This window comes from Trichomonascus vanleenenianus, assembly GCF_965637985.1.
Source record: "Trichomonascus vanleenenianus strain CLIB 3782 genome assembly, contig: TRVA0_038S, whole genome shotgun sequence".
NCBI classification, from domain to species: domain Eukaryota; kingdom Fungi; phylum Ascomycota; class Dipodascomycetes; order Dipodascales; family Trichomonascaceae; genus Blastobotrys; species Blastobotrys vanleenenianus.
In genome coordinates this window covers 82,779-97,347 of record NW_027481849.1, presented here as the reverse complement: position 1 = coordinate 97,347, position 14,569 = coordinate 82,779, and the positions used below count along the sequence as shown (strand labels likewise).

Sequence of the window (14,569 nt, the reverse complement as noted above, 5' to 3'; positions counted from 1 at the left end):
TCTCTGATAGGTTCGTTTTTATAAGGCAGCATTGAGGGGTTTCACCCATATTTTTTAACCACAGGAGCTTCCTCGGCATCGTTGATCTCTTTCCTCAAATAGCAGCCACAGAGTAGAAGTAAGGGTTTAAGTCTGTGATCAGATATCAATAGTGACCTTGTCATTGGTTCAGAGATTCAGATAATCCTTTGTAGTATGAATAGCGAAGTTGTAAAGCCAGCTTCAACTTCGGGAAGCATCCTGTCCTTTATATCAATGGGGTGATTTCACTGGCCGACTTTTATGTTGAAGATGGAGCCAATTATTCCATCTCAAATACCCCAGGAGGCCGGTAAGCAAGTGGTGAAGAAAGTAATTGATTTCGAAAGTTCAGTGACTAGCTATACCAACGAGATATATTGCTCCTAGGGTTTGGGCCAAGAAATGCCATTATTATGGGGTCAGATTTCCCGCCGAGAAGTACCTGGCTTTCGCTGATTTTGATGGTGCGCATTTAAATCGGGGATGAGATGATGGAGCTGAAAAGTATCCGAGTTCTTCCTTGGGCAATATATCTCTCCTCTTTTGCGGTGGTTGGATGCAACCGCAGTGTGGTGATTGAAACTAGTCTCGCTAGTTTATCTGAGTATCGTCTTGAAGAAAAGACTTGGTGACCCCGCAGATAGTGAAGAATTTCAGCCGTTAACTGTGACTGATCTTGGCAAGAATTGAGATCCTTTGTTCACAGAAAGATTATTATTGGTCTACATATGAATGTCAGGTTGTAGATGATAAAATATTTGCCTAAGGCGTTCCGTTTGGTACAGTACTGTGTTGGATCTGCTTGATTTACGCCTCGGTATTGTACTAATATGTCGTGTAAGCTTAATCCGCATCGCCTACTGAGCTAGTGACGAATGCTGTTGTATTATAGTCTTGGAGCCCCAGCACATAGCGGCTTCTTGGGGGGCCTGTTACTTTCCAGACTTGTCCTCCAACATCGTGCCAGATGAAATCGCCAGGTCTCGATGTGCGGCTCCATGCGGCTCGGAAAATAAAAATTAGTCTCAAATATACGCTTGTGGCGTCACATGGCGGTTATCCTAGTCCGCCACCCACACCCTCCACCCCGGTTCACCACCTGCAGTGCCCATCCAACCACACAAACGACGACCCTTTAAGCGACTGAGTATAAACGAGAGAGGGAAATCGTTTTGAAAATAACGTTGAAAGAGTGGAGAAGTTTTGGCAGTCGAGTTTTTGACCCTTCATTCCGCAGCCCTTAATCCTCCTCCCCCTCTTCATACACAGGTAACAAGAGCCGACGTAAAATGGCCACTGGTAATGGCAATCCGACTTTCCGGCGCATGTTCCAGTACCTATGGGATAAAGAAAACCTCAATACCGACCATCAGAACGAGATTGTATGTTTAGGCGTGCCTTACAGCCCAACTTCGAGCTCTGTAGAGGATAATGACGAGTGCAAGGCCAAGTGGCCGGAGGACTTTGTGCAGGATGTCGACTCCCGCATCTGGCTCACCTATCGCACAAACTTCCCCCTGATTCCGCGGACACCCAATGGGCCTTCTACGATTAGCATTGGTGGTATTCTGCGCGGATCAGGCATTGATCTCGCCGGATTCACAAGCGACATTGGGTGGGGATGCATGATTCGCACGGCGCAATCGCTTCTCGCGAACGCGCTGGCAAGTTTAAGGCTTGGCAGAGACTGGCGGAGAGATGGTAAAGAGTGGGAGATTGTGAAATTATTTGCAGACGACCCTGAGGCGCCTTTTTCGCTGCATAGATTTGTAGAGCACGGCAAGCTGTTTTGCGGTAAGAGCCCCGGCGAGTGGTTCGGACCCTCAGCCGCAGCTAGCAGCATTAAAGCACTGGCAGAGGCGAGCTTGGATGATCTGGGCGTTTATATTAGCGATGGGTCTGACATTTATGAGAACAGGCTCCTTGCCGTGGCTGGATATCAATTGAATGGGGCTCAAGAAGACTTGGAGAAGGAAAATACAGAAGAAAGAGAAGGCAGGCCAGCTCAGACAAGCGACAATGCGGTGAGCGCTCCTTTACCAATTGCTAATCACCCACCTATAACTTCATCGCCGCATACAACTGAGCCTGGGCATTCTGTATATCCTGCTACTACTACTGGAGTTTCTGAGCTTTCTCAGATAATTAATGAGCCTCTGGAGTCCTCTCGAATGGCTGCTACGTCTCAGGAGCTTTCTAGCTTGAGTGCTCGTGAAATAAGTGCTGAGCCGTCTGAGATTTCTCTAATTAGTGAGACTACTGAGTCATCTGAGTTAACCAATGAGTTTGGGGAATTTTCACAAACTATTGCGCCCCAGTCTTCTCGGATAGATAATGATGACACGGAAGATAGAAGGCTAAGCGACTCCCACGAACACGAGCCAGCTACCCCTGACAACAACCTTGAGCCAGAGGCGCCAATTAATGCATCGTCTTCGTCACCGTCTAACCCTACGTCGGCGAAGTTCAAACCAACTCTAGTCCTGCTGGGCATTCGACTCGGCATAGACAACGTCAACCCCGTATACTGGCAATCTCTCAAGTCGCTACTAGAATACCCGCAATCAGTGGGTATTGCCGGAGGACGCCCCTCTTCTTCGCATTACTTCTACGGGTTCCAAGGGGACTACCTATTCTACCTCGATCCTCATCTCCCGCGACCTGTGCTGGAAATATCCCCTAATGGGTCGCTCAGCGAGTCGGCGCTCGACTCTGTGCATAGTAAACGCATCCGAATGCTGCATCTCAGCGAAATGGACCCTAGCATGCTAGTGGGGTTCCTTATCCGCGATTTTGATGACTGGAATGACTGGAAGATGCGTGTCGAGAAGACACTTACCACGAGCATCATCAACATCTCGCCGCACGAGCCGATCATCAACTGCCACTCGTCGATATCCGTGGGCAGTGACGACGAAGGCGAGTTTGTTGATGTTGGCACCGAGACTACCAAGGTAGAGAAGCCCGTTGAGAGGTATAGTGACGTGATCATCGTTTCGGAGGAGCCAGAGGATCCCATACTGATACAGGGCAGCTCGTTCCCGGGCACAGACGAGATTCTGGACCAGGAGGCATGCAGTCGTGTGGTGTCCGCCGATAGCACTATCGCTAATATGCATGACAGTTCGTTTAAATTTACGGATGAGAGCTACGAGGAGTTTATGCCCGATGAAGGGTATGGGGCGCCTGTGATGGTGAGCAACGACCAGAGTTTTGAGTCGATAGAGCCCGCTGGCAACGACTATGACGATTGGGAAGAGATGGTCAGCTCTCTACGCAAGCAAAGCATTACTAATTAATATGTAATATCAAAAGTTCATTTGACCAATGGCCTTCCACGACGCGCGGAGTACAGTACAGGGGCTATCCCTCGAATAACCACGTTGTGAGAATATATGCACCGCGGAAGGCCCCGAATGCCTTCTCACGATTTTTTTAGTAAATTGCTACTGTTTTATTTCCTGTTACATCTTAGTATACATCTGAGTACTGTATCTGACAGGTGGTGGTGATACAAGACGCGTTTTAATGCGTGCGGCGCGACTCGTCACCCGGAGACGCGCAGTTGGGAGACGCGTAATAAAGCGGCTGGTTAATTGCAACGCGTAACGAATTTTTGACTTTTACACCCAACACAGACAGACTAGGCATGTCGGAACCAGGTGCCGCAAAGGCCGTGAAAGGTTACGGGAAGTCCAAGGATGAAGAGAAGAAACGAGGGTTAGCTTTCGAGTTGGATTTCAGTGGTGGAGGCATTTTCGGCAATATTGATAATAGTGAAAGTGAAAAAGAGAATGACGAGAATGAGCTCTCTTTGGAGGAAATCCGGCGGAAGTACTTGCATAAAGAGGCAGACCGACCAGTCGAGCCAATTGCCTCCAATGGTGCTACACAAATTGACCTGAAGGAAATTGAAGCCCGAAGGGCAGAAATTTCGAAAGACCTGGAAGAAGAAGAGTCTGGACTGGAAGAATTTGACACCCAGCAGGACGCGCAATCGGTTCCTTCAAGCCCAGTGACCAATGAGCTGGAAATTCCGGAAATTGTCGATGATGAAGATAACGATATTTTCGCTACCGAGAAGGATGTGACCCGAAAGGTTACGCGAATTACAAAGAAAGAGCGAGAGCTGGCCGAGCAGGAGGCATTGAGAATGGAACGAGGTAAGTTTTTTTTATATTTTGGGGTAAAGTGGATGCTAACATTTATAGAACTCGCATTGGCTCCGGAGACGAAGACCAACAAAAAAATCACCATTTCTGGGTTCTTGAACGACTTTGATGAGCATAGGAAGTCAGACAGCTCTGATAACGTATTTTCTCCAAAGAACAATGCGTCATCGCCTCCAACTTCGCCGATGAAGGCTCCCAGCAAAGCAAGCAAACCCATTAAACCAGTTAATGTTATTCCTCGACGGCTTGTTAGTTTCGTCAAAGCAGGGAACGATACCAATGAGGTGGAACTGAGTTCGGACGAGGAAGACGATGATTTAGAGATTGTACCTACCACCCAAGCTTCCTCCATGTCCAAGGCCAAACAAAAGCTTGTGCAATTGGCGGGAGTGAATCCTTACCATAAAAAAAGCTCAAAGAGTAACCCACACAACCAGCAGGCTCTGCTGCAGCAATTGGAGCAGAAGCAGCGGGAGCAGACCCTCAAGTTCCGAGAGGAGAGGATCGCCGAGATCAAAGCGCGAGGTGGGATTGTCGTTACCGAAGAGGAGCGGCTGAAGGAAGCAGAGGAGGTAGAGTCGATTCTCGAGCGAGAGCGAAAAAAGGCAGAGGAAATCCGCAAGAAGGAGAAGGCCGAAAATGGTGATGACAGCGAAGACGAGGACTTCAAGCTGCCTGATGAGGAAGAGAGTGAAGAAGAGGAGAGAGAAGAGGAAGAAGATGAGGGTCTTCGAGACGAAGAGGAGCTTGAGGAGATGGCCGAGAATGAATCTATGGAGGCCGGCAGAGATGAGGACGAAGATGAAGAAGAAGCCACTGAATCTAATGATGAAGATGATGTTCCAGCACAAAAGAGACGTGCTAGGAGAGTCATTATTGAAGAGGAGGACGAGGACGAAGGGAGCAAGAATATTGAAGGTGACGAGGAGCAAGAAGAAGAGAGGGGGGACGTTGAAGATGAAGCAGAGGTTGATGATACTCAGCCGGTGGATTTGAGCTACAACTATGGAGCCACGATGGAGGACCAGACTCAGATCATTGGTAGTCTGGACGATACACAAGACGAAACTCAGGCTGGTAATGTTGACGTTGAGATGGGAGACACGCAACCTGTGATTAGTGCGTCTCAAGAACCAGAGCTCATCGCCAACAGCCAGCCAGAGGAAGAAATGTCCTTTCCAACGACTCAAGAATTGAAACGACGGTATGCTCTGCGGCATGATGAAGATGACGAATTTGTCATTGCCAGCACTCAGCTCTCGCAGTATCCTGCACCAACTCAAACCCAGCCCTCCCAGTATCCTCCACCAACTCCCAAAACCAATGATTACATGCATGCTCAGCTAATTGAGAGTCCTGAAAAGCCCCAGCCCGTCAAATCACTCAAGTCCAAGCCTAAGTCGAAGTTTGACAAACGAAAGAGCGCTGCTCGAGGTATGGCTGATGATGAGGCCGTGGAGTCTGACGACGAATGGGCCGGTCTTGGGGGCGGCAGTGACGACGAAGGGTCGGACAGAGAGGGATACCATCTGGAGAACCTTGTTGACGACAATACTGGAGAGACTGCGGATGAGGCGGCTAATAAGCAGCTATATGCCGAGCGAGAACTCGCCCGGGACAACAAGCAGGTCGAGAAGCTCATGGCAGACGTCACTACGGGTGCCTGGCGAAAGCGCAAGAGCAACCTCGACGGGTACTTGGATTTGTCTGATAATGACGATGACGAGTTTTACCGGCGGGATCTTGAGCGACGAGAGGAGCGTAAGCGGCTGAAGATGCTTGAAGATGAGCAGCTGTCGTCAATTGCAAACAATCCCAAGTGCCAGGCGTTTATCCAGTCTATTGCCGACGAGTTGACATCCAAGAACAACATCAGCGGCATTGATGAGGTGGCAGAAGACGACAATGAACCCCAAAAGGGTGAGCAGCGACCTAGTGAGGACGCAGAAGAGGAAGAGCGTATCAAGGTGCGAAGAAGGCGGCTGAACGTGGCAACCATTCGAGAGAGCTTGTCGTTCCTCATTGAGAACACGGAAGAGCAAGAGGGTATTACTTCTACTACGACCTATGCTGGGCGAACCGATACTATTGTTACCGAGTTCGACCAATCTAACAATAACGAAGATGACGACGAAGAGTTCTACCAGCGGCCTCGAAGTAAAGGCAAAGCCATTGATCGGATCAGTCTGCTGCGTTCTTCAATTGCTTCAGATGAAATCACCGAAGAAGTTGAGTTTGGTCCATCTCGACAGGGTTCCATTGCACGGCTAGTAGAGAAGATGCAGCGCGAACGCCCATCCAAGGGCGTAGAAATCGTCCAGAGTCTAGGTGGTTCCCCCAATGTCTCAACCAACTCATCAGTGGTCCAAAAGAAGAAGTTCGTCAAGCCGCAATCAGTCTCCAAAACCCAGCGAAAGGCCGTCGAACTCCTCAATGCCTCCCGCGCCAACCGCTCCTCCTCTTCCTCCTTCTTCCGATCCGGCGAGTGGAACCACTAACTGTATTTATTTTAATCACACTATCTATTGTCAATTATTCGAGGGCCAGCCCTCGAGCTCCCGTAGCTGGGGGCTCTGCCCCCAAACCCCCGTAACGCTGTCCGCAATGGGGGCGTAACAAAACCCTCTCCCAGCACTTGTTACAGCCTCACCAACTTCCACTCCCTAGCTAACCCACCTGCACCCTCCTATATTTGAGGGCCAGCCCTCGAGCTCCCATAGTTGGGGGCTCTGCCCCCAAACTCCCCGTCATACATCAGCCTGATCTCCGCGTAGCGGAGCCCCAAGGGGGGTTTGGGGGGATTGGTCCCCCCAAGAACATCATACCACCCGCACGTAGTTACAGCGTGTCTAAACTCCCAACAGTGCGTAACATTGTTGTTACAGCCGTACAAAAGATCCACTGCAGTTGCTACCCATTCAATACGCCCACATCGCAGCCCTCGAACTCTTGTGGCACCACTTTGTGGAGAATTCTCCGCGCAGAGGAGCCCCAAGGGGGTTTGGGGGGACGAATCCCCCCAATTGAGACTGGTTGTCACAGGGGGTAGGGTGGAGAGATCACAGGTTACCCCTGGGTGGAGTCGGAGCCGGAGCGGGTCCGAAAGGGGGCGTCGATCAGCTCATCTTTCGTGCGCGCGCGAGAGAGACAAGAAGCGGGACAAAACCCACTGTGGGGGAAGGGCCAGCGACACTGGAGAACCTTCGAACCGGACAATATGGGCGGGTATACGATCTCGGAAGTGAGTAGGAATTGGAGCTTGCGGTGGCAGAGACTAATTAGTGGTAGGCGGAGAACACGCGGATATGCGTGGTCATGTAGGTTCACCATCTTTCGGGGATTGAAAGAGAAGGCTAACTTGGTAGGGTTGGACTTCCGGCACGGGGCAAGTCGCTGATCGCGCAGAAGATCGTGCGGTACCTGTCGTGGCTGTCGATAAAGGCTCGATGCTTCAATGTCGGGTCGTACCGGCGCCAGGTTGCGGCTCATCCGAGCGCCGAGTTCTTCGACATTCACAATAAGGAAGGGGAGCGCCTGCGGCGCGAATCAGCCCTAGCGGCAGTCAAGGACATGATGCGGTGGTTTGAAGAGGAGGGTGGTGTTGTAGGTGTATTGGATGCTACGAACTCGACAAAGGAGCGTCGAAGTTGGGTTCGAAAGATGATGCTGGAGCACGGGATCGAACCCATGTTCGTTGAGTCATGGTGCGACGACGAAGAGCTTATTATGCACAATATCATCGATGTCAAGACGGGATCGCCTGATTATGCTGGCCAGGACCCAGAAGAGGCTGTTCGCGACTTCCAGGAGCGAATTCGCAAGTATGAGGAGGTTTACGAGACGATTGAAGACGAGGGGCTGACCTACGTCAAGATCATCAATGTAAACGCCCAGGTCATCATCAACCGTATCCAATGCTACATTCAGTCGCGCATTGTCTACTATTTGATGAATTTGCACATCAAACGGCGGTGTATCTGGCTCTCGAGGCATGGCGAGTCGCAATACAACCTGACGGGACAATTGGGTGGGGACTCGGATTTGTCCCCAAGAGGCGATATGTACGCTCATAAGCTGCCGGATTTGGTGTTGGATGCGGCAGGAGGCCAGCCGCTTACGGTGTGGACTTCTACCCTTAAAAGGACCCAGCAGACGGCGAGGTTCTTAGAGTACCCGCAGCTGCAGTGGAAGGCTTTGGATGAATTGGATGCTGGAGTTTGCGACGGACTGACCTACAAAGAGGTTGAAGAACAGTATCCGGAGGATTTCCGCGCTCGCGACGATAACAAGTTCGAGTACCGGTATAGGGGTGGTGAGAGCTACCGCGACGTGGTAGCACGCCTTGAGCCCGTTATCATGGAGCTCGAGCGCCAGGACAATATCATGATTGTCACTCACCAGGCGGTGCTGCGTTGCATCTACGCGTACTTCATGAACGTGCCTCAGGATCGCTCGCCGTGGATGGAGGTGCCGCTGCACACTCTCATCAAACTGGAGCCCCGTGCCTACTCGACGATAGAAACCCGCATCTCGGCAAACATACCAGCCGTCAGCACCTACCGTGAAAAGGGCCAGACCACCCTCGGTGCCAGGACCCCTACCCTTGACGCAACCACCGTCGATACCACCCAGTAAATACGAGAAAATCCTATGTTTGTATATGCATTATTTGTTTTTTTTGTCCATTGCCATTACTTGCACTAGTATTTAGGTAGTTACGTAGTGCGGCGATGTGCGGCGATGTGCGGCGATGTGCGGCGAGGTCACGTGAACCCGTCCCTTTCAACATGACGCCATATATCACTGTATTCAAACACATAACCACAGCCCCACCGCACTGGGGCGCTGCCCCAGACCCCGTTAGTTGGGGGGTGTAACCCCCCAAACCCCCCGCCCCTCTGATGATGTAGCATTTGATTGGTACTACCAGTATAATAATCTTGCTCCGGCGCGCAACCCTAAACTTCGATGATTTAGTCATGTCTATAATTTATAGAACTTTAATGATATATGGAAAAGTCAAATATAGTAGACTTATATTACATTCTAACTAACCAAATTTAGTGAATGTAAGTCCTACTGTTTGTAATGTGATAATATACAAAAATTGGCGAAATCTAGCTTATTGAAGATACTGCCTTTTTATATGCGAGATCGAAGTAGGTTGCATGGTGGTGTCCCAAGCTCCGAAAATTTGAAATTTCACCACTCGATACCTGAGGACTAACAAATCATGGTCGCGAATATTATGGGAAAGTCCCTTCGGGGAAATACCCTCATTAGAGTAAGCTCCCCTGGTTCTATTTAAGGATTATGACTAACGGCGTAGATTGGGTTGACAAAGTTCTTTGGCCTCGGCCAGCGAAACGCCGATAAGATCTGTGCCAAGCTGGGCTTCTATCCACTAATGCGAGTGCATCAGCTAAATGAGCAGAAAATTTTAGCCATAACAAAAGAGCTGTCAGAATATACGATAGAGAAGGATCTGAAGAACGAGATCCTGGCCGATATTGCACTCAAACGAAAGATTGGCAGCTACCAGGGTCGCCGACACGCCCAGGGACTTCCCGTTCGTGGCCAGAAGACCAAGAACAATGCGGTCACTGCCAAGAGACTCAACCGACTCGAGCGACGGCTGTAAACGCATTCCTATTTCATGTATATATTCCCCAATTAACGACCTTTACAACTTATTTTGGCGTATTTCTGCGAAACGACCTCCATAACTTAGCTTGGGATCTGACGTAGTTATGCGAAATCTGGCGTAGTTTTATGAAATCTGGCGTAGCTTTTATGGTGAGACGTTCTTTCTGACATGGTCTGGTGAAATATCTCAAAAGTTACCATGATAGCTTGTTTGATATTACCAATAAGCCTCGTCAGGATGATGTTGCATATTAAGGACTCCTTGGAATCTTCGTTTCGGATATCTAGTCCATACAGTTTGTTCAAAATTGGACAGCCTATTTGCAAAGATCCTTCTTGATCTAGAACATAATCTCGCTCTTGTCGGTAAACCTGCTACGGTAGTTCATTGACTCTGCTACTAGTATATCCAGTTGGTTAAGGTGAGCCAGAAGGATATAATAGAGGATACCTCTATTGCAATACCGTAAGGTAATTCATTGTACTTACCCAGGGAACCACTCTTACTAGGATATCCAGTCCGGTTACCACTCCAGGGAACACAGCTACTAGAGTCTATTATTGTACTGACCCAAGGGAACAAGTCTCCCGGACCCCCCCTGTGAAAGATTTATATAGTATATCTATGGTGCATTATAGTGTGTTCATTGACCTGACCCAGGGGACGAGCCCTAACAGATACTGGAGATTACTATTGATTTCACATTCAGTAGAGCAATCCCTAATATTCTTTAGATATCAGCTGAGGATAAAATTCCAAGCTTGGCCAACCGGGAGTACCCTTTACTGTAATGAGTTACGACTGGTACTCATGGTCACATTTTACTGGTACTATCTACTGTTACTCTTATATACGGGTCATTTCCCTGTATATATCTGCCGGTACTATCGACTGTACTCCAGTTCATATATACTAGTACCCGCATTCATATATCTACTCCCGTCTATATTTACTACCGATAATATGTTCCATCATATAATATACAATTACACTTGAAAGAAATTACTTAACGAATACAGTACGACGGGGGTTTGGGGGCAGAGCCCCCAACAACGGGAGCTCGAGGGCTGGCCCTCGAATACACTCTGCTCCTAGTACTAATGGCCTCCAAATGGTGCAAAAAATATGGCTGTCATGATCGTTACAACATATTTTCGATAACGAAAAATGAACTGAAATACGTTGACTCATATATGGTATCAGTTTATTAGTGGTGGTCAAGTTAATTAAGTGAATTTTTCGTAAGCGAGGTCGGCCGGAGGACGAATGAGTCTTTTTCGACGCAGCTTCTACACTCTTTCCTCTCTTCTCTTCCATTCCACTCCAGACCAGTAACGAAAAATGCTCAGGGTCGCTGGCAAGTGTAGTTTGCGAAGCCGGGCCGCTATGGCCACGGTTTCCGTCGCCCTTAAGCAGTCTGCGCGCCTGGCAGCGTCCGGCCGAAGGACCGCCGTCGCGTCGTACAGCAGCGCTCCCCAGCCGCTCTCGACCCGATCCACCGTCGTCCAGCTGCTCGACAATATTGGCTCCAAGCGAGAGGTTGAACAGTATCTCAAGTACTTCACCTCTGTGAGTTCCCAGCAGTTCGCCGTTATTAAGGTCGGCGGAGCCGTCATCACCGACCAGCTCTCCGAACTCGCGTCGGCGCTGGCGTTCCTTTACCATGTTGGTCTCTACCCGGTTGTGCTCCACGGAACCGGCCCGCAGATTAACGACATTCTCGAGCGGGAAGGCGTCACTCCGGACTACATTGACGGTATCCGTATCACCGATAGCCGAACCATGAGCGTCGTGCGACGATGCTTCCTTGAGCAGAATCTCAAGCTCGTAGAGGCGCTGGAACAGCTCGGAGTTCGAGCCCGGCCAATCACCGGTGGTGTCTTCACCGCTGACTATCTCGACCGAGAGAAGTATGATCTCGTAGGGAAGATCACATCCGTAGACAAGGCTCCAATTGAGGCCTCTATCCAGGCGGGAGCTCTGCCAATTCTCACTTCGCTGGCGGAGACTACCGATGGACAGATTCTCAACGTTAATGCCGATGTGGCTGCTGGTGAGCTTGCGCGAGTCATTGAGCCACTCAAGATCGCCTATCTCAACGAAAAGGGCGGTCTTCTGCATGGCGAGACTGGCGAGCGAATCTCCGTTATCAACCTTGACGAAGAGTACGATACGCTGATGCAGCAGCCATGGGTCAAGTACGGTACTAAGCTTAAGATCAAGGAGATTAAGGACCTGCTTACCTACCTCCCACGGTCTTCTTCTGTGACCATCATCTCCGTAAACGACCTCCAGAAGGAGCTGTTCACCGATTCTGGTGCCGGTACCCTCATTCGACGGGGCTACAAGCTGCTTACCCGGGACAACTTGGACCAGTTCGAGTCCAAGGAGGGCCTCCGAGCAGCATTGGAGCGAGATGTAGATATCCAGGAGCAGAACACTTCAGTGGCCTCGTACCTGCGACAGCTGGAGGGTTCCAAGTTCCGGGCCTACGGCGATGAGCCTTTGGATGTTCTGGCCATTGTTAGGGAAGATTCCGAGATCCCAGTGCTCGATAAGTTTGTCGGAACCAAGAACGGGTGGCTCAACAACGTGACTGATAACGTGTGGTCGGCCATCACCAAGGACTATGCTAAGCTCCAGTGGGTTGTTCGAGAGGAGGATGAGAACGCGGCGTGGCATTTCGCCAAGGCCGATGGTTCCTTCGTCAAGAACGGCCGAATTCTGTTCTGGTACGGCGTAAACGACACCAAGGAGATTTCCAAGCTCATTACCGACTTCACCACCAAGGTCTCGGCCCTCCCACCACCAAAGGTCCGTGTCGCGGCGCGACAGAGCGGGTCATACCAGCAGGTGCGGTCTTTCTCCACCCTGCGACGACCGGTCACCGGAGCCATGGGCCACTACTCGTCCAAGCGGCTCTACCACACTAACCCGAACCCGCCTCGAGAGAAGGGCACTAACACCCACAAGTCGCGGGTCGCCCTTATTGGCGCTCGAGGCTACACTGGCCAGGCGCTCATTGAGATGATCAACACCCACCCATACCTGGAGCTTGCCCACGTCTCGTCGCGAGAGCTCGAAGGCAAGAAGCTTAGCGGGTACACGAAGGCCCAGATCACCTACGAGAACCTGCAGATCGAGGACATTGAGCAGCTGGAGAAGAGCGGCGCAGTAGACGTGTGGGTCATGGCCCTGCCAAACGGCGTGTGCAAGCCATTCGTAGACGTAATTGAGCGAAACCGGTCCGATTCCTCGGTCATCATCGACCTTTCGGCTGACTACCGGTTCGACTCTTCGTGGACTTATGGTCTGCCGGAACTCGTTGAGCGAGCTAAGCTCGCTGAGGCGCGAAATATCTCTAACCCAGGCTGCTACGCCACCGCCGCCCAGTTGGCCATTTCTCCATTGGTCAAGTACATCCAGCCAGGCACCCAGCCAACTATCTTTGGCGTTTCTGGATACTCGGGTGCCGGCACCAAGCCGTCTCCGAAGAACGACGTTAACAACCTGCGAGACAATATCATCCCATACTCCCTGACCGACCATATCCACGAACGAGAGGTTTCCGCGCAGCTGGGCACTCCAGTCGCTTTCACTCCACACGTGGCGTCGTGGTTCCAGGGTATCTCCCATACCATCTCCATTCCGCTCAAGGAGAAGCTGACCTCGCGAGACATCCGAAACATGTACCAGGACCGATACGCGGGCGAGAAGCTTATCACTGTCACCGGTGAGGCTCCGCTGGTGCGAGATATCAGCGGCAAGCACGGCGTTGTTATTGGTGGTTTTGGCGTCAGCTCGAAGCAGGATCGAGTTGTCGTTGTTGCTACTATTGACAACCTTCTCAAGGGTGCCGCTACTCAGTGTCTCCAGAACATCAACCTGGCTCGGGGCTACAACGAGTACGAGGGCATTCCAATTGACACTGTCATCCGGGGTTAACTAGTTTGATGTATATATAAATGTAGATTATACTTGTTTACTATACCAGCCCCCCAAACCGCCCGCTTCGCGGAGATCTAACCATCCAGTAGACTCAATTGTGTATTCGAGGGCCAGCCCTCGAGCTCCCGTAGCTGGGGGCCAGCCCCCAGACCCCCGTATCTTGGCTGTGATTGTCACAACGTAACAATCTTTTCGTTACGCTGTTTCAAGCCCCTAGTCTGTTACAAAACTCCCGTAACAATGCGTAACAAATTTCCCGTCTCAGCTCAAATCCCAGCACCAGTCCCCCCATAAATACACCGCTACTTCAATTGACCACGGCCTTTTCTCTATCACATTCTCTACTGTAAGGTAACTATATCTTTTCCATTAGTTGAACTGGCAATTTCTATAGAGCCGAGGATACCTGAGTGCTTGATAACAAAAAAGAAAATCTCCTTCGATTTTGGTGTGAAATTTTCTATAATACTGTAAGATTTAATCCCACTTAATCAATCTCAGAAATAAAAAACTGATATATCTTTACCACTGGCTGAATTATTTTATATCTTATCAGAATCTCGGTTACTTCTTATTACCAAATATCCCATATAACACTGTACTCGCGAGAGATCTGAGATAACCTTGTGAAATGAATGTCGTGATGGGTATGGTGCGTGACTTTGACAATATCGCCGCAAAAAGCATTTCCGACACTTTCAGAATATCACTTTAGACTCTTGAGATTGGTATTTCATACATTGTAATATGGTTTTAAAGCTTTTTTTTAAAGATTGTACCG

The 14,569-nt window shown here is 50.0% G+C and overlaps 5 protein-coding genes across 5 annotated transcripts; all 5 read left to right on the top strand.

The window, feature by feature from the left end:
• Positions 1–1,310: 1,310 nt before the first annotated feature.
• Positions 1,311–3,320, top strand: ATG4 (cysteine protease ATG4; the record flags this gene model as incomplete). Its single annotated transcript, XM_076686481.1, has 1 exon — positions 1,311–3,320. The coding sequence occupies one exon, from the start codon at positions 1,311–1,313 to the stop codon at positions 3,318–3,320; it is 2,010 nt and encodes a 669-aa protein (XP_076539310.1).
• Positions 3,321–3,670: 350 nt separating this feature from the next.
• On the top strand, positions 3,671–6,691 carry MRC1 (chromatin-modulating protein MRC1; the record flags this gene model as incomplete). The annotated part of the gene is made up of 2 exons (XM_076686480.1): positions 3,671–4,184; positions 4,233–6,691. 2 exons carry the CDS (start codon positions 3,671–3,673, stop codon positions 6,689–6,691), a joined length of 2,973 nt encoding a protein of 990 aa, XP_076539309.1.
• A 719-nt stretch (positions 6,692–7,410) lies between these two features.
• Positions 7,411–8,828, top strand: FBP26 (fructose-2,6-bisphosphatase; the record flags this gene model as incomplete). Its single annotated transcript, XM_076686479.1, has 3 exons — positions 7,411–7,434; positions 7,482–7,510; positions 7,559–8,828. The coding sequence occupies 3 exons, from the start codon at positions 7,411–7,413 to the stop codon at positions 8,826–8,828; spliced, it is 1,323 nt and encodes a 440-aa protein (XP_076539308.1).
• Positions 8,829–9,426: 598 nt separating this feature from the next.
• SWS2 (mitochondrial 37S ribosomal protein uS13m SWS2) lies at positions 9,427–9,834 on the top strand (the record flags this gene model as incomplete). The annotated part of the gene is made up of 2 exons (XM_076686478.1): positions 9,427–9,477; positions 9,523–9,834. The coding sequence occupies 2 exons, from the start codon at positions 9,427–9,429 to the stop codon at positions 9,832–9,834; spliced, it is 363 nt and encodes a 120-aa protein (XP_076539307.1).
• A 1,347-nt stretch (positions 9,835–11,181) lies between these two features.
• On the top strand, positions 11,182–13,785 carry ARG56 (bifunctional acetylglutamate kinase/N-acetyl-gamma-glutamyl-phosphate reductase; the record flags this gene model as incomplete). The annotated part of the gene is made up of 1 exon (XM_076686477.1): positions 11,182–13,785. One exon carries the CDS (start codon positions 11,182–11,184, stop codon positions 13,783–13,785), a length of 2,604 nt encoding a protein of 867 aa, XP_076539306.1.
• Positions 13,786–14,569: the final 784 nt, after the last annotated feature.